We start from the raw sequence: 18,310 nt of genomic DNA, 5'->3' as shown, positions 1-18,310 counted from the left end.
TTGGTACTGCCACCCTGGGCTCCCCCTGCAGTCTTAAAGCCACACTGCATGTGAATGATGGATAATAAATGCAAGGCATTGGTTGGATGTTGGCCAAGATACATGAGCCCACTAACCACTTCACGGTTCCTTGCGTTGTAGTGGGTCCCTACACTAATATAAATGCATCTGTGATGTATCTTCTGGGCCTCTATCTAATGAAAAATGTCAGTTAGCTACAGTTCATTCCCTACATCATATAGAACTCTTTACTGAAATGTAGAAAACTCCATTCAATGAAAATCTCAATGAAGGGTAGTTTCATGTACAGCGTTTTTTTGGAGAAAAAAAAACACCTTTTTAGTGTTGTTTTTGCCAAGTCAATAGAGAAATATACATGCTACAAACTATGTTTTTGGTGATTTTTAAAAAAAATTGTTGTGCATATTTTTGGCTTTGGTTTAAACACCTTAAAGGGGTTGTCCCGCGAAACAAAGTGGGTCTATACACTTCTGTATGGCCATATTAATGCACTTTGTAATGTACATTGTGCATTAATTATGAGCCATACAGAAGTTATCAAAAGTTTTATACTTACCTGCTCCGTTGCTGGCGTCCTCGTCTCCATGGTGCCGACTAATTTTCGGCCTCTAATGGCCAAATTAGCCGCGCTTGCGCAGTCCGGGTCTTCTGCTGTCTTCAATGGGGCCGCTCGTGCAGAATGCCGGCTCCGTGTAGCTCCGCCCCGTCACGTGCCGATTCCAGCCAATTAGGAGGCTGGAATCGGCAATGGACCGCACAGAAGCCCTGCGGTCCACAGAGAGAGAGGATCCCGGCGGCCATCTTCAGCAGGTGAGTATGAAGACGCCGGACCGCCGGGATTCAGGTAAGCACTCTCCGGTTTGTTTTTTTAACCCCTGCATCGGGGTTGTCTCGCGCCGAACGGGGGGGGGGGGGGGGGGGTTAAAAAAAAAAAAACCCGTTTCGGCGCGGGACAACCCCTTTAAGAAACTATAAAGTATTTTTCTTTAACTTGGACATAACTTTACAATACTCTAAAAAACCTCTCCTGGAGAGAATCAATTCCCTTTAAAATGCAGAATTTCTATGCTTGTGAGTACCTCCCAAGGGTTGTCAACTTTCCCTCTTCAACCCTACCCTCTCCTCCACCCTTCCTCTACTTTCCCTCCCCCATAAAGTTGTAATATGCATATGTAGTGTACAGACGTTGATGTGCATACATTCTGGAAGTTTCTGAATGATCTATGTAGTCTTGTGCTTATGTGTATTTCCACTGTTTTCTATGTGTATGAATATGATGTGCATTGCACCTTTGCAGCACTGAATGGGTTACTGTCTGAGTCATGTCTGGAAATGTATCTATTAGTTTGTCATGTGACCTTGTTATATATATGTGGGTGCAAGGTGCATGAGAGAGGAGCTGCTGCTGTTTGAGTTGGTCTTGGTTGGTGTTGTTTGAGGAACAAGAAGAAGTGTGGGAGACGGTAGAGCCACCATGATAAGTGAACTACTCTACCCCCGCTGTCTCTTAGGCTGGGGCCCGCTCCTCGGACGCTGCACATATAATTGAGATTGTTGCTGGAAATCAATATACATTTGCGTTTGAGTGCATTGTATACTATGGAAATGCTAATAAAACTTATCGTTCAAAAAGTGTAGATAAAAAAAGACACCTAAAAATGCTTGTACAAAGCGCATGAACCAATAAAAAAGTACAGTTTTTTAAAGTGCCTTTTATGGTTGATGTGGGGAGGAGAAATTCTCAAGGGTTTGCTAAGGGTAAGAAACAAAAATGGTCTCAGTTTTTCCCCAAACAGCTCCACTCCTGTCCATAGTCTGTGCCTGGTATTGCAGTTCATTGGCGCTTATTTATGTAGCCTTGGACGTTTCAATTCTGGCATCCTAAATTGTGACTTGTTGGCTTCTATGTCGCGTTCCCCTATTTTTTCAAAAAGTGGGTGGGGCCCAGCTTCTTATCAGATTTACTATAGTCTATACTAGACCTAAGATGGGTTCACTCCCATCTCTTGTTGTTGTGTGCACATCCCACGTGTGAAAAAAACGTAGCATGCTCTATTTTAGTGTGCATTTGCGCGATTGCACAATACGCTGCGTAATTTAGTGGGGAAAAGAACTAAGTAGACTAAATAGCCATTCAACTTGGGGCGCAGCTATGTCCCGTGCCAAAGTGAAATGGCCCAGTCGGCTCAAAAAATACAGTAATATGCACAAAAACGCACCCTAAAGCACAGCGTTCACGATGCAAATATGCTGTACTTACGTGAGTGTTTTTGCGCATACGCTCATGGGAAGAAGCCCTTAATGCTATCCCTGCGGGCAAACTTTGCGCGCCTCTTTACATATTAGGTGCCTCTCAGCTGCTCCTTGCGCCAACTTTTCCCAGCAGTATGTTCTTAGACTAGGGAGAAACCCATGCAAGCATAACCAGGACAAGCTTCATGCAGTTGGCGCTGTGGTTAAAGTCAACGCCATGACCCCCGCTCTAAAGAACAGTAAAGCAAGCTGCATGCCTCCATGCTGGCTATATGCTCCTCACGTTATATACTGAATATGTGGAAGAATATACCCAACGAAGTAGGATATTGCTTTACATGAGAGTCATATCTGCATGGTCATCTGCATTTACTTACACAGCAGCTGCATAATATTACAGTAATATATTAGGAAATCGCTTAAATAGCATCACTGTAATATAATATTATCAGAACTGCTTTCTTTGACAACAGGGGCCTTCAAGTAAAGAGCAATGAGAGACAGCAAAGTAGGGGTGAGTAAGGGGGCCCAATTTTGCGAGCACATAGGTGAATAGAGGAGTAAGTCTGGAGGAAGAGGAGTCAGTTTGATGTATGCATCCCCCCCCCCAACTAGGCCCGTCGAAGTTGCATTAGGATGGGCATTATGACCCTTTGTGGAGAGTAGAGGGAGGCGGAGAAGGGTTGGCAGAGAGTCATCTTCCTTTCCCTCCAGCTTGGCATGTCCAAGCTGCATCAGGATGGGCAAAGCAGGACAGCAAGGTTTATGACCCTTCATGTAGGAACAAGGAGAAGAATTGGCCAAGAGTCATGGAAAGGTATAAGGGACAAAACAGGCTGCCGTAGCCTGGGGGATAAGAAAGGTAGCCCAAGCCGGGGGGCGGCCACTCAACCCTAGGACACAACTTCATCCACCATCTCAACCAGATCGAATAACTTGAACATTCTTATTCTTGCAGGATTACAATGAACTTCTGTTTAGCGATGGGGAACCGGTGGAATTACAGCAGTGCACTGCGAACGAAGCAACCTAATTAGTTGTACTGTGGGAGCCAGAAGGGTGCTTTCCCCGGGGTAAGAATTACCAGACTCACAGAGGCCTATCGGCACTGCTGTAGACAGAAGAGCTAGGCTGGTGAGGGGATCACGCAGGAGTTAGAGCCGGTCTCTTGCTGGTGACTGGAGAAGAAGGAGGCGCATGGCTGACAGCGAGTAAGGTAGTTGGGTGGCAGGTATGGCCCAACTAGCCTGGGGGGTCATGCCCATGCTGGGCACGGCCATTCCCCGAAGAATATGGTTGCCGCCATAGGAGTCTGGCTCCCCCGGGTATATAAAACTTGGTCCCACCACAAGGTCCAACACATGAGCTCTCTGCGAGGTTCCTTTACGGGGCACTAAGAAAGGAGTTCTTGCAGTGGGAAGATGCCGAAAACGCCAGGGTGCATAGTGGGTCCCCTTCCGCTGTGTGCGTATGCAGTGGCAATTTCAATAAAAGCATTACATGAGGAAGTGCGATTTTCTGATATAGACTCGCAAGTAGGTTCAAAGTAGACCCCTGCTTTTACTGAGCGAAAGGGCAGCTTGGTAATTAATGTCATTAGGTCTCCCTCATTCCACAGGGCCTTCTCCATTGCATGTCAGACTTTGGTTTAGCAGCGTGGGCTTTATTTAGCCCTGTTCTTCCCACATGTAATGTGACCCCCGGTCCGCTCCTCTGCCTTCTGTGAAGTGGTTAGAATTCTTCACTAGCATGCAACATTACTGACTGGGGATCGGCCAGTCGTTGTGGAAATAGCATCAGAAGTAACCCGCAAACTTGTTTATTGGCGAGATGCAAGCAGGACTGCATGTCCGTGTCCTTCCACGAGCATATTTTATTACGCAAAATACAGACAGCTTATACATCAGTGATTTCCATCGGGGGATTCAGAGGTGTGTTTTTCACGCGTGTACTTAACGCGCGTGAAATAAAAATTGCAGCATGCTTTACTTTGGCCTGCATCACAGATTGAAATTTCGCATTAGGGCTTATTCACATGAACACATTTGCGCCCGCAAAATCTGTGCGCACGTTGCGCAGAACATAGAACCCATTGTTTTTGATGAGTTCATCCACACTATCGTGACATGCTCTATTTTTGTGCTCAGTTGCTCACCTAAGGCACCAGAGGAGTCAATGGGGGTGTTCAAATGCACGCTCGATCCCTGTGAAATTGTGCAATGAACTGCACAACTTTGCAAGGAAAATTGGTGTGGATTTGGACACTTTTTTAATTGCAGGATTTAACCCTTTTAGTTCAAGGATTGAATTTCTTAGCATAAATAAACATACTGTGAATTTAGAATCCACAGCGTTTTTCCAAAATTCTGCAGATTTCTTGTAGAAATGTTGCGCACCATGTAAAGGAAAGTTTTTGGTTTTCCTTCCACATAGCTTGTACTGTTAATGCTATGGAATTCAGCCAGCAGATATTCTGCAGCATTTCCTGCCCATGTAAAAGAAGCCTAAGGGTCCTTTTACATAAAGCAATTTGTAATCTTGTTAATTGGGGCTTTTCTACCTGGTCTTTATACAGGCTGATTTAGAATCTATTAGCAGATGAACGATTGTTATTTAATATGATCATAGTAATGCAGTGTCCCAAAGGTTAACTCAGGACACTGGGCATACACTGAGGAGCTGGGAGGGTAGAGTGGACACTCGTCATGGTGGCACTTACCAGGCTTCCTCCCGGAGAGACACACGTAGCCTTTCTCAGAGCAATGCTGGGCCTCTTCCAGACACGCCTAGGAGAGGGATGGCCAGTATAGATGGAACTGAAATACATTTTTGCCACGCGTGATGCCACTGTTCCTGTTACCCACAAGTATGACCCTAGGCGGCAATAAAGACAATTCACACACAATGTAAGGTTGAAGTACCTTAGTCCTTGGGAACGGTCAGGGCCTGGCAAAAGTTTACTTGGAAACTTTAATATAACACAAATCAGGAACACACTAGTGCAGGTAAGAACAGACGGTTGGAGGTCATGGAGGATGAACTCAGGATGATACCAGTCCTGCAGGCCTGCGTTGTCTGTCAGGTAACGCTCCTAGAAGGGGAAACTCTCCAGAGGAGGATAGGGGTAGGGTCACTCCACAGACACTCTTGTAACATAGTACCTCTGCACGGTGGTCTTGGCCTTCTTTTCTCATGCTCTCTCTCTCAGGGCTCTTTTACATGAGCATATATCGGCCCCGCCATTTTCACGGCCAGCCAATATACGCTACGATCTAATGAATTGGATTCCAATGTATCAGATCACATGGCCGTATTCCCGTGACGTAAAAGCGCCCGCCAGCCAATATAGCGCTGGGCGTTTTTTAGTCCTGGAACTATCTTTCGGACCGAAATACGCCGTACGCTGCATGGGCTTCTATGTGAGCCAATGACAGCAGCCGGAGAAGGCAGGTGGGAGGGAGTTTAGCAGCGTGACTGCTAAACTCCCTCCCTCTTCTCTCCTCCCCTCTGGCTGATTGCACCGCACTGTCCCACCTCCTCCCATTGCTGGCTGCTGACAAGGGCCAAGGAGGGGGTGGAAGATTAGCCCCACCCCCTCTTATTGCAAACAGCCAGAGAGGAGGAGAGAGGAGGTGAGCCAGCGAGGGGGAGGAAAGGGGAAGGGGCAACGGCATGGTGGCCTCAGCGTATATGCGCCGGGGCCCATACCATGTGAGCGGGCGCACAGACGTTACATTTGTGCGCCTGTTTACGAGCTTTTACGCCTCAGATGGCAACGTAAAAACCCAAATCACACCCAAATCACTCATACTTAGAATCTCTAGCATACCTGACAGGACATACAGTAAATTGATACATTTGCAGGCATCTCCCCGTCTCATGCAGACATCAACCTCTCACTTGCTGCAGACAATTTGCACAGCGCATCTACACAAAAGATATGACATGCATGACATTTATAAAGGGCCCAGGAATATACATTCTGGGCCACTATAGTTAAATAGTATGTTAGGCTGAAAGAGGACAATGTCCATCTAGTTCAGCCTGTTTCCACCCCCTTCCCTTGTTGATCCAGAGGAAGGCAAAAAAACCCAATGAGGTAGAAGTCAATTTACCCCATGGGAGAAAAAATTCCTTCCCGACTCCATAATGACAGTCAGAATAATCCCTGGAACAATGTTTGAAAGTTCCTACCTGACTCCAAGACCCGGATCAACAACCCCGCTGGTCACCTAATGTCTATATCCTGTAATATCGTAGCATTCTAGAAAGACATCTAGTCCCCTCTTAAACTTCTCTATGGATTTTGCCATCACCATGTCCTCAGGCAGAGAGTTCCACAGTCTCACTGCTCTTACAGTAAAGAACCCCCTTCTGTGTTGGTGATGAAACCTGCTTTCCTCTAGACGCAGAGGATGCCCTCTTGTTACTGTCGCAGTCCTGGGTATAAACAGATCATGGGAGAGATCCTTGTATTGTCCCCTAAGGCCTCATGTCCACGGGGAAATCGCCCGGAGCAGGTGAGTTTAATTCAGGTGCGGGTCTCCTGCGGATCCGGGCGGCTTCCATAGGCTTCAATAGAAGCCTGCGGGAGCCGTCCCCGTGGCAGACCGGCACCTAAATGGAGCATGTCCATTTTTTTTCATGCTCCAGAATTTTTTAAATTCACTTTTATTGACCATCCGCGGGTATTTATCAACCCGCTGGTGGTCAATGCATTCCTATGGGGTGCGGATCCGCATGCGGGTGATCCGCTGCGGATTTTAATTCTTCTTTTCCCCGTGGACATGAGGCCTAATTAGTGATGAGCGAGCATACTCGCTAAGGGCAATTGCTCGAGCAAGCATTGCCCTTAGCGAGTACCTGCCCGCTCGAGACAAAAGGTTCCGCTGCCGGCGGTGGGCAGGGAGCTGCGGGGGAGAGGGGGAGAAACGGAGGGGAGATCTCTCTCTCCCTCTCTCCTCCCCGCTTCCCCCTGCTGACTGCTGCTACTCACTGCTCCCCCGCGCTGGCACCCGAACCTTTTGTCTCGAGCGGGCAGGTACTCGCTAAGGGCAATGCTCGCTCGAGCAATTGCCCTTAGCGAGTATGCTCGCTCATCTCTACCCCTAATGTATTTATAGATAGTTATTTGGTCGCCCCTTAACTGTCTTTCCAGGGTAAATAATCCCAATTTTAATAGCCTCTCTGGGTATTCCAGTACCTTCCATTCCAATTATTAATTTAGTTGCCCTCTTTGAACCCCCTCAAGCACTGTAACATCTTTCCTGAGCACCGGTGTCCAGAACTGTGCGGAGTATTCCATGTGAGGCCTGACAAGTGCCTTAGGCCGCCTGCACACGAGCGGAAATCCCGCCGCGGGATTTCCCGCGGGATTTCCGCCGCTGAAAGTTTGCATAGGAGTGCATTAAAATACGCACTCCTATGCAGACAGCCGCGGTTTGGCCACGCGAAATCTCGCGCGGCAAACAAACCGCGGCATGTCCTAATTTTCTGCGGGGCACGCACTCACCCAGCCGCCAGCTCCGGTCTGCGCATGCGCCGGCTGCGCGGCAGCCGGCACATGAAAGAGCCGGGGCCGCCAGGCGCGGGTGAGTATGCGCTCGTCCCTGCAGGCTCTCGGGTTGGATCGCGCGGCGAGAATTCTCGCTGCCGGATCCGACCCGCTCGTCTGCAGGCGGCCTTATACAGTGGGAGAATAATGAAATATATAAGAGAGGAGAGCGCCAGAAAACAAAAGTCAAACAGTGTCAGACGTGGTAGAGTAAGGCAATTACTCACCGGGTGCTCAGGTGAAACCAAGCTGGAAACATAAGTCTCACCGCCACCGTAATCCTGGAAAGCGTATATGAGTGTAAAGCTGTATCCCTTATCCATAGAGAGCCGCACAACATTTATTACGAGCACACACAAAATTATTGGGGCTCGTTATATCATTGTCAGAAACAAAAAAGAAAAAACAATGCTTGCGCTCACGGGAAAAGCAAAAAAAAAATGATTAATTGATTAATTTTATCTTAATCAATTTATTTATAATACATACAATCTTGCTGAGCTACGCGTTTCTGCGACTTGCTTGTCGCCTTTTTCAAGCTCAAACAACACATCATAACATGGTCTATTTATACATGAATTTTAAAAGCTGGCTTACCAGTCAATATGCAATTAACGGTGCACTGCCGTTCTCTCAGTGTATTTGGGCGGGGGTGCCGCTACCTAGGGAGATCAGATTGACGTAGTTACGTCACTCTTTGACTCGCTTCTTGCGTGTCAAACTTTTTTCACAGAAAACTTTATTAACACATGTCTAGAAGTTCCGACAATGATTACTATTCTCGATCTATCTACCAAAGGAATCATACCCGATTTAGTAGTTTACATCTATTATATCTATATATAATTTATATACTACCACAATTTAAATAAAATATATTAAATATAAAAATATATAATATTCAATATGTTTCTATATAATTAATCTATATTCTAATATACCATATGATAAACTATAAAAATAAACTAATACGCTAGCGGAATCTTCCATAAAAACACATTTTATCCCGACAATTCATAACTTTATATTATAATAAAACATCTTAAAATTACCAATCAATAGATGCTAAAATTAATTCTATATTTTTTCCAGCTACTACTATAATAGATTAATTATATAGAAACATATTGAATATTATATATTTTTATATTTAATATATTTTATTTAAATTGTGGTGGTGGCCTCCATAGCCGAAAGTGATGAATAAATAGTAGAAAGGACATTGAGTTGAAATGTGTAGCTCGTATACTTATACTACCTTCCGTTCCATCACTACATCAAGAGGACTACTGAGCACAAGCACATACTGGGAAGGACTACTCCTCTATGCAGCGAATGGCCATTTTATGGGGGTGCACAGCGGAAGAATGAGAGAGTATAAGTATACCATTTACACATTTCAACCAGTGACCTTCCTACTATAGGTGACTGATTCGCTTTAATTCAATGCAGGGGATTTGGAGCTTTGTATCAAATATATGTGATTCAATCATCCAGATGTCAACTGATCTAATTGATGTGCCATAAGTGTGGTGGTGGTTGTCTGATCTAGTAAAACAATTTTCAAATTGCCCTATTAGGGCATTATTACTAGTAGGTCCTTCATCTCTGGATCTCCATCGTTAGCCAGAGAGGAGGATTTAATCTGTCTGTGCATTGTATAGGATGCCTATAGACATCATGTAATGCTTCATTTTTCCTGCGGAGGCACTACAGGGAAATTTAAGACTCAATAGAATATAGCTGATTGTTGAGTGTTCCAGAAACAGGGAAGTATCCTAATTACGAATGCCCTTCTCACCTAGATTCCTTACTAAAAGAGATATGTGTATAATTACTATGGACGAAAACCAAGGTGTATTTTTCATTGTGGGCAAGAAGCAAATCACTCTCCTCTCTTATTCCTTCCTGCACAGCTGTTTTAGTTGAAATTGTCCATTTCCATCAATTTAGTCTAATGTCTATGGGCATCTACATGTTGAAGGTAGCATGAACTAGCAGCTTTTGGCTATGTGACGGCACAGCCTTGTGGTGAAGCAGCGGCATTTGCAATGGCCAATTACCAGTTACTCCCTTGCTTTGCTCTTACATTTCCAAATCAGGTGCAAGTAGAATAATTAGGTGGAGCGTCCCTGTGATTTGTAGAAGAACCCAAATGGGTACAGATTACAGAACATCACAGCAAGAAAATCTATGTTGGTAGGTGCTGCTGACCGGAATAACTATGTCTTACTGTGGGCCAATAGGCATGATGTGGAAATGTAGAGGTAGAGCGAAGAATGCAATATCTGGGACTCAGTGCAGCCTTCTTCAGATTCTTCCTTCAAAGGCATAATGAGTTAAATCCGACTTCCCTTTATTCAATTTCAACCAGCAACACCAACGCGTTTCGAGGAATAACCCTCTTCAACAGTGCATGCTGGGGGTTCACTATTATGGATGAGTCATGCAGCTTGATTGTGTCCTTCTGTCCATTTCATGAACGACAAAACTGGATTGCTAAGGAGTCAAACCGGGTTGTCTTCAGTGATGAATCGAGGTTTAGTTTGGGCACTGATGACAATGACAATGTAATCACTTACTTCAGAGGCGTAACTTGAAGCTCCCGGGCCCCGATGCAAAACTTGTACCAGGGCCCCCAACTATAATGCTTTATTCATAGTACTGGGTTCCCTATATGGAGAAGAGAGACCTTATGGGCCCCCTAAGGCTCCTGGGCCCGGGTGCAACCGCATCCCCTGCATCCTCTATAGTTACGCCCCTGACTTACTTATATCAATGTTACAACCACACATAGAAAGTTTCATTCGATTCCAACAACTTTTTCTAAAGAATGGATTGTTTTTGACAATCAATGTATGTGTACATGTATGAATGACATCATTGAATGGCTGTGATTGGCTCATCAAGCGCCAGCTGTGATTGGCTGAGGCCATGGTCCTGAGCCAATCACAGCAATCTCTTGCTGGAGGCAGGGTATTCAACCCATGTTACCAGGAAGAGAATGCTCTGTCACCACTGAGGATGACACATAAGGCTGCCGAAGCGCTTGAAGAGCAGCGAAAGGAATCAGGGCGGTGCCTGCGAGGTGAGCATTTTTTTTTTTAATGTAGTGTACCTAGGGCTTCTTTTCAGGAGGGGACTTATATTTCAATTATATTTGCCCAGTACTATGAATAAAATATTATAGTTCGGGCCGTTACAGGCTTTGCATTGTGGCCCAGGAGCGTCAAGTTACGCCTCTGGGTCAGCATGTATAAATTCTGTTATGTTGGGCCCCTACGCAGGGAAGATGGCCAGCTTAGTCACCACGGCAATTAATTACTGGGCGGCATGGACTGCTATCCTGTAATAACTACCTGCATAATAGTTTCTGTGGCTGGAAGTGAAAACAGGACAAATAAAGTACAAAAAACTTTAGGATGTTTTTATTATGCTTTTTTTTTTTATCAATTAGTTCCGACTGTGCAATGCATTATGGGAGCTCTTTGTTCAGATTCCAGTCCCAGAATGCTTTGCACTAGAGCTGCTTTTTTTTAACGCATTTTACTTTTGTTCCCCACTGGTGCCGATCAGTTGATTCCGGGTTGGTTACACCCGCTGCTTCACCACATTTATGTATATGGAACTGAAACAACGACCCAGGCTGACACAAAGAGGAGCTACGCATACGTCCAGTATACTGGCCCAGAGAGTCCGGACAGGGGGCATACAGATGTTACACAGCTGGATACATGGCATGGCGCACCTGTCCGTGAGAAGGCAAAAAATATAAGGTCACAGTATGAAAATATTCATTTTAAAGGCAAATAAGATAAAATTCACTATTATTAACTCATTTATTTTCTGATATAAGGCTAATGTCCGCGGGAAAATTCGGGCCCGCACGGATTCTCCATACAGAGATGAGGCCAGAAAATCCTTATTACTTACCTGTCCGGATGCTGCGGATCTCCCCTATGTTGCGGCCGGATCTTCTTTCTTCGGCCTGGCGGATGTGCTTCACACGCCAGCAGTGTGCCGCGTGCATACGCCATGCACATTTTTTTTTACTTCCTGATTCCCGCGGTTCCGCGGCAGAGCAGACATTCAGCTGCGGGTGTGCCGCGGATATGAACGACTTCCATAGGCTTCAATGGAAGCCGCGGGAACCGTCCGGGCGGCAGACCCGCAGGAAAATGGAGCATGCTGCGATTTCTTTCCGTGTGTGCGACCCGCACTCCGAGAAGAAATCCCATCCGCATGCTTTTAGCTGCCCTACGGATGCTAATGCATCCCTATGGGCAGCAAGACGCACGGATCTCCCGTGCGGGGGCCACGCGCGGATTTGGTGCTGATTTTCCACGGTGCAAAAATCCACATGAAAAGTTGCACAATTGGTGCAGCTTTTGACTTGGATCTGCAACAGACCTCACCTCTTCAATTCAAAGGGTGAAATCTGCTGTGGATCTGGTTTAAAATTCATAGCAATCTGCATTAAAATCCATGCAGTGCCACCTATTGGAAGGCAGCATTCTTTCAAGCCAAAGTCAGACTTTTTATACAAGCCTTTTAACAATGACTGGGAATTAAAAGCAAAGCCAGACTCCATGTACATACAGCTGTTTCAGAGTTTTTGCCCTTCATCAGTGTACAGTAGAAGTCTGGCTTTCCTAGTGAGTGGCCTGGGATGGGGCTCAGAAACGCTATCTTTTCTCCTTATGGAGAGCACTTAGACGGTGAGTGAGGAGACTCAAATGGCCATGAACGCTCCTCTGGGTAATATGCAAATAAGGGAGATGGAATAAAACCTCTACAGTGCCACCTATTGGAAGGCAGCATTCCTTAAAGCCAAAGTCAGACTTTTTATACAAGCCTTGTAACAATGACTGGGAATTAAAAGGAAAGCCAGACTCCATGTGCTGCATCGTACTATGAAGTGGGTCCTTCTTTAGACTCTACATAGCATGCCCAGGACCTGGGAAAACCAATTTGGCATGAGGGTTCCTAGTAGCCATGCATGCTATGCCTGCCATGCCTATCCCACCTGGTTCCTCTGATACCTATTGTCATTAACCTCCTAGCTACAGAGGGATTGTTATGCCAGAACATCTGCTTGTTGGTACCCCTGTGAAACACACCTTAGAAAATGTTTCTAGTGCCATAATGCCCCACATAAAAAAGTTGACCATCACGTTTCCCTTGTTATGGTGCAAGATTGTTCCTCCACTACAACGCGGCCAGAAAGCCCTCGTAACAAAGGCAGCTCGCAACAGTGCCCTTGTTAAAGTAAGAGTTAGAGTGACACCTACCCTGGGGGCATCACTCAGGGTAAACGTTTTTACACGGTTTGATCTGAGCACCAATCAATAAGATCAGCACAGCCAAATTCAGGATTTATAGGGATTGATCGTCTCCCATACTGTTTCATCGTTGTTGGCAGCACTTCCCACATTTACATGGGAAGATGTGTTGCTGACAATGATGGTCTTTGGTGCCACATAAAAGATGTGATCACCTGAAAAATGAGAATTGGCTTTTTCTTGGGTGATCGGAGTTGACATCACATGGCTCGATGATTGGGCCAGCAAACGTTTAAAAGGTCCTTAAAAGGGTGATAAACTCAAAGAGTACAGCAAGACCCCTTCCGCTGTGAGTCTCTAGACCGCCGCTACCTTTCCAAACCTTCTAGTCATTGACATCTTTACATGCACCCCAAATATCAGAACTGCTAAGGCCTCTCTTAAATTCTTGTGTTATTGATGCATCGTCCGTAGGTTCCTTACCATATGTGGATGCAACCCAACAGCGCAAAGAGTATTCCGGAGATCAGGGACACTGGAACAGCACAGAGCAGGGAGATGATTCGGTAGCACCACAGCTTAGAGGACTCAAACAAAATGTCACTCCAGGTCCAGACTTTGTCAAAGCTGTGAAATGACTCTGGCTCTGCTAGGACATCTGCGAAATCTACCTGCAATGTAACATTAATATTAGTAGAGATGAAGCATGTAAGATGTACAGTAGCATGCTGTACTGTTTAGTTCTATAGTATTGGGGTTCTCTTTCCTGTTCCGTTCGGGGAGCAGGAAAGGGGAATCCCAGCGGCCGAACGGCTCCATTATAGGATGGAACTATACAGCGCTGAACGGACCCCATTGACTATAATGGAGTTCATTTGGTTTCCACTCATCTGCCCGGCGTTTGGATGGATTAGTAATGGAACCTCCGGATAGATTCCAATGTAGATGTGAAACCAGCCTAATCTTAGCAAGTGATAGCAGGTCGTTAGAATATGCATAGCAGCCATTCAGATGAATTAGAGGTTCAAATCCGACAAGAGCAACTCCTACCAAACAAATCTCCATACTGGCTCCCAGAGGGCAGTCTTAAGCAGTAGATTAACCTTCTTGAGCTCAACATGTCCAACTGGGGCATATGGATTGGGTTTTCCCCTTTAATGCATGGGATTCACATTTAAGCCCAGTTAAGAATTCTTCTCATAGCTATAGATGGCCAATTGTCAAGACTAGTGCAGGCGATGCCCTCTTTATCTGATGGTTGGCAATAAACATTTCCTACTAGATACCTAATAGACTGTATGCACCAAAGATAGGAGGGGGCTACTTAGTGAGAAATAATGATCAAGGTATGCAGAATATATGCTGCCCTAAATATAATTCATGCTCCAGATTGCTGTATGCTGCCCAGTCTCTGCCTTTAATTCTACCAACAATGACGAGGGGCATTAGTGTGGCTATAGGAGATGGAGAGGTAGCAAGTGAATGACATATCAAGCTATCTACCCCATTGTAGCTTCCATGGTTTTTGTTGACTTTTCCACTGCTATAATAGCAAGAATAGTGCTTGGCGTTGAGTTTGATGGTACTGCTAATGGAGCAACCAATGCTGCTGGGAACAGAGTCTTTCTAAAATACTACAGTGTCTACAGGGTGTGGTCAAAAAAATGGATCCGGCGCTATATCTCAATACTGGTGTCCTATAGTTAAATAACAATAGTGTACTTGAATAGGAAAGCATGGATGCTCTACGTGATGGTATGGCACAGAACATGGCTTTCAATTTTGTGCTGTGGTTTTTATAAGAGATAGAGAGTCGAACTGAATTGCAAAGTTTTAGAGTAGCATGTGAGAAGCAGAAATTCACTTTCCGCATCTCTCTAAGTCCTGTAGGACCACTGCTATGACTGAAGTAAGAAAAACGTACTCGAAGTGGCCTCCTTTTGCTACCATCAAGGAATTCATCCACGATTGTCTGCAGGGGTTCAGGTACTGATCTATGTTGAAAGCCCGTGGAATGAAGCCCAATAAGGTGATTGCACCAAATTCCAAGGCACACGTTCAAGCTGAAATTTGCATTGTCTTCTGATAGTGTCCTGCGAAGATAGTGTCATCCCTGGACTGCACTGTGGAACGGCTCCATGTATGTATCATAGCAGAAGGAGGCCACTTTTCAAGTACGCTTTCCGTACATTAGTCATAGTAGCGGTCCTACGGTATTTGGAGAGATGCTGATTATTGCTTCTCACAAGCTACTCTTCAACTTTGCAGTTGAGTTTGACTCTCTATCTCTTACAAGAGCCACAACACAAGACTGAAATCTATGTTCCGTGGCCACCGGGCCCCGTGCACCATACCATCAAGTAGCGCAGTTGTTTTGATTGACACCCTATATAGATTGTATACAAAGTGATTTTACATATCCTATACAGAGAATGTGAACAATGTTTTGGCCCCATAGCTTACGGATCAGATATCGGTTACATTTTCATACCAAGAGTGCTCATCTGAGGCACCCGTCGGGTTACATCTGCACCCCCTATGGCTACACCCCTGGACTGCATGCCCACTATACATACATACATGTGGGGGTTGACACTATATTTGCGGTGCGTTAGTTCTGCCCTGACTATAAAGTCTTGGTAACATCTTAGAAAACACTTTCTGAAAAGGACATCTTAAAATCTATAGGAATCCACATTTGTCTATATGTACCTTTAGGTGTTTGTTGATCCCACGAGGGTCCCGTGCATCAAGTTTTTCAGGGGCTTCGGTGTACACTGTAGTGTTTGCAGGATTTTGCAGAAGTTTCTGATCATTGTCAGGATCCATGGGGCATTCAATCAGATACTGATCAGGAATCATGGCAGCAGGAGTCCAAAAGCGTTGTAGAAGACTTCTTCAGTCGCGGGAACTTGCCTTAGAATGTCTTGAGTATGTGGAGCCTCGCTGCAAAAGTCAACTCTACCTTCCCATGAATCGATTAGTTTTGTAGTATCTCACACTTAACTTTTTTATTTTCTTACTGTATATCTCTAGATCTGCGGCGTGCCTGTCTCGGTCCTGCTGAAGAGGTGGTGTGGATACAGTTTCAGCCCCTCTGAGTTGCTCTGACACTTTTCTGTGACATGCCAATCCCAGCTGTCATGGTGATATAAATATGGTGACTGCACCTCCCTTGTGTCTCAGCTGTGCTAGATGGATTATCTACCCTAATGCTATAGTCTCCGGGGTATTCCTTGTACTGCCACAAGAGGGCGATGTTTATTTTGAATCCCTGGACAAGTTATAACTCCTTAAAAGTTTGTGAAGGGCTGTTTATTGCCATTGTTGTCTTTTCCTGTCTCTTTTTATCCTTTTTTTAAAATCAAATACCAGGTATGGCCATTGGCTGACACGACATAAGAAAATTGTTCCCACGATGACAGCTGGGCGCAATTTTACTGCAAAGGACTCTACGTAAATATGCTTATTTTTTTTATTGTTGAACATGGTGCTAAAAATAGGATCATTAGATGTTAAAGAGCTCAACAGCCCACAAAAAAGGGGCGTTTATGTGGGATAATGGTAAAAAGCTGTCCTCAGATATTTTTTGTGCACAAGAGACACATATATCAAAAGATTTCTTCTGTATAAAACACCCTAGATATCCCACAATCTTTTAATGTCACTTTGTTACTAAATCGAGAGACAACAGACCTACAAGGCAGATATGTTATTGTGATCTGTTCCATAAACAATACGGTGTATAGTTTAGCTTCAATCTATGCTCCTAACAAAAAACAAAGGTATTACACCTAAAATCCTATGTATTCTTTTGAAATGCAAACAAAGCAAATTATTTATTTGCAGCGATTTTCAATACAGTCTCAGATAGTGTTGGTACTAAACTACTCAATCAGGCATACTTTCTGGGTGATAAATGGTGGAAGAAAGAGCTTTTCAGTGAATGGCAAGCAATGCATTGCTCCGAGAGGGTATTACTTCTTCCACTGGCTTGTTCACAACAGTTATTCGAAGATCAACATATTTATATTAGATAGAAATTTACTATTACTTTCTCAGAAATCAACAATTGAAACAATCATATGATGTGATCATGCCACAATCTCCTTGCAGAAAGCTACAACCAATCACCAACATATCTACACATATCTAGCATTGTAATGATTCTTTATTAATATAGGCAGAGCATAGGAATCTAGAGAGAGATTAACCCCTTAAGGACATGGCCTATTTTGGCGTTGAGGACCAAACGATTTTTGGTATTTATTTATCGATTACAACGATACCAAAATTGTTATATTTTTTTTAGGTTTTTCCACTTTTCCACAGTAAAAGCCCTTTTTTTGGAAATTATTATTTCTTTCTAAACTCACTGCATTCAAAGTCCTGTAACTTTTTTATTTTTCCATGGACAACGCTCTGTGAGGGCTTATTTTTTGCAAGACGAGCTGCAGTTTTTATTGGTACCATTTTTGGGTACATAGGTTTTTTTTATCACTTTTTTTTTACATTTTTATTTTTTGATCTTTATTTTTCTCTTTTTTTAAAAACATCTGTGTCCCTCTGTGGCTACTGCCCTGCCATACCTTATCACTTATTACAGCGATCTTTGGCTATGGCAATACAGGACGCTAGTATCCAGAGTCCTGTTGCCATAGCAACTGGCTGGGCTCTCACGATGTTATCGCGAGAGGCGGCTGGTTGTCACAGAGGGAGCGCGCTCCCTCTGTGAACCCTTTCCCTGCCGCAGGGAAGGGGTTAACGGTGGGTGGGCGCAACTCTGATGCCCCCTGCCGTCGCAGCGGGACGCCGGCTATCACTGACAGCCGGCTCCCGCTGCAGGATAGCACGAGATCTGCTATGATCTCGCGCTATCCCTATGACATAAGGGTACGTCATTTTGCGGGAAGTACCCCACTACGATGACGTATCCTTACGTCATGGGGCAGGAAGGGGTTAAAAGGACTACATTACTCATAATACATTCCCTAACATGAACCCTCACATCTTGTGGAACATTTGTGGAACATTCGTAAGTCATACAGAAGAGGCTCTTTTATTAGAATAGGGTACCTTGTAAAAAAAGAAAGGAGTAAACCCTTGAATAATTTACTTAACAAACCTAAGGATCTCGAATCACAAAATAAACAGAAGCAAACACCCCAACAGACAAAAGAGTTTATAGATATAAACTTCA

At 44.6% G+C, this 18,310-nt stretch overlaps 1 protein-coding gene across 1 annotated transcript; it reads right to left on the bottom strand.

Moving 5' to 3' along the window:
• Positions 1 to 11,234: 11,234 nt before the first annotated feature.
• Positions 11,235 to 16,219, bottom strand: LOC136580316 (caveolin-2-like). The gene is made up of 3 exons (XM_066580781.1): positions 15,823 to 16,219; positions 13,594 to 13,781; positions 11,235 to 11,576 (listed from the first exon to the last, which is right to left on the bottom strand). The coding sequence occupies exons 1-3, from the start codon at positions 15,970 to 15,972 to the stop codon at positions 11,420 to 11,422; spliced, it is 495 nt and encodes a 164-aa protein (XP_066436878.1). The 5' UTR covers positions 15,973 to 16,219; the 3' UTR covers positions 11,235 to 11,419.
• Between the last annotated feature and the right edge of the window lie 2,091 nt (positions 16,220 to 18,310).

This window comes from Eleutherodactylus coqui, chromosome 10, assembly GCF_035609145.1.
Source record: "Eleutherodactylus coqui strain aEleCoq1 chromosome 10, aEleCoq1.hap1, whole genome shotgun sequence".
NCBI classification, from domain to species: Eukaryota; Metazoa; Chordata; class Amphibia; order Anura; family Eleutherodactylidae; genus Eleutherodactylus; species Eleutherodactylus coqui.
Note: the sequence above shows the minus strand (reverse complement) of the source record. Positions and strands in the feature narration are given on the sequence as shown.

Coding starts and splice junctions, on each gene's coding strand:
- LOC136580316 (XM_066580781.1), bottom strand. CDS start 15,972: ATGATTCCTGATCAGTATCTGATTGAATGCCCCATGGATCCTGACAAT. Junction 13,782..15,822: donor GGATCAACAAACACCTAAAG/GTACATATAGAC, acceptor GTTACATTGCAG/GTAGATTTCGCAGATGTCCT. Junction 11,577..13,593: donor TTGGGTTGCATCCACATATG/GTAAGGAACCTA, acceptor TCTCACGGACAG/GTGCGCCATGCCATGTATCC.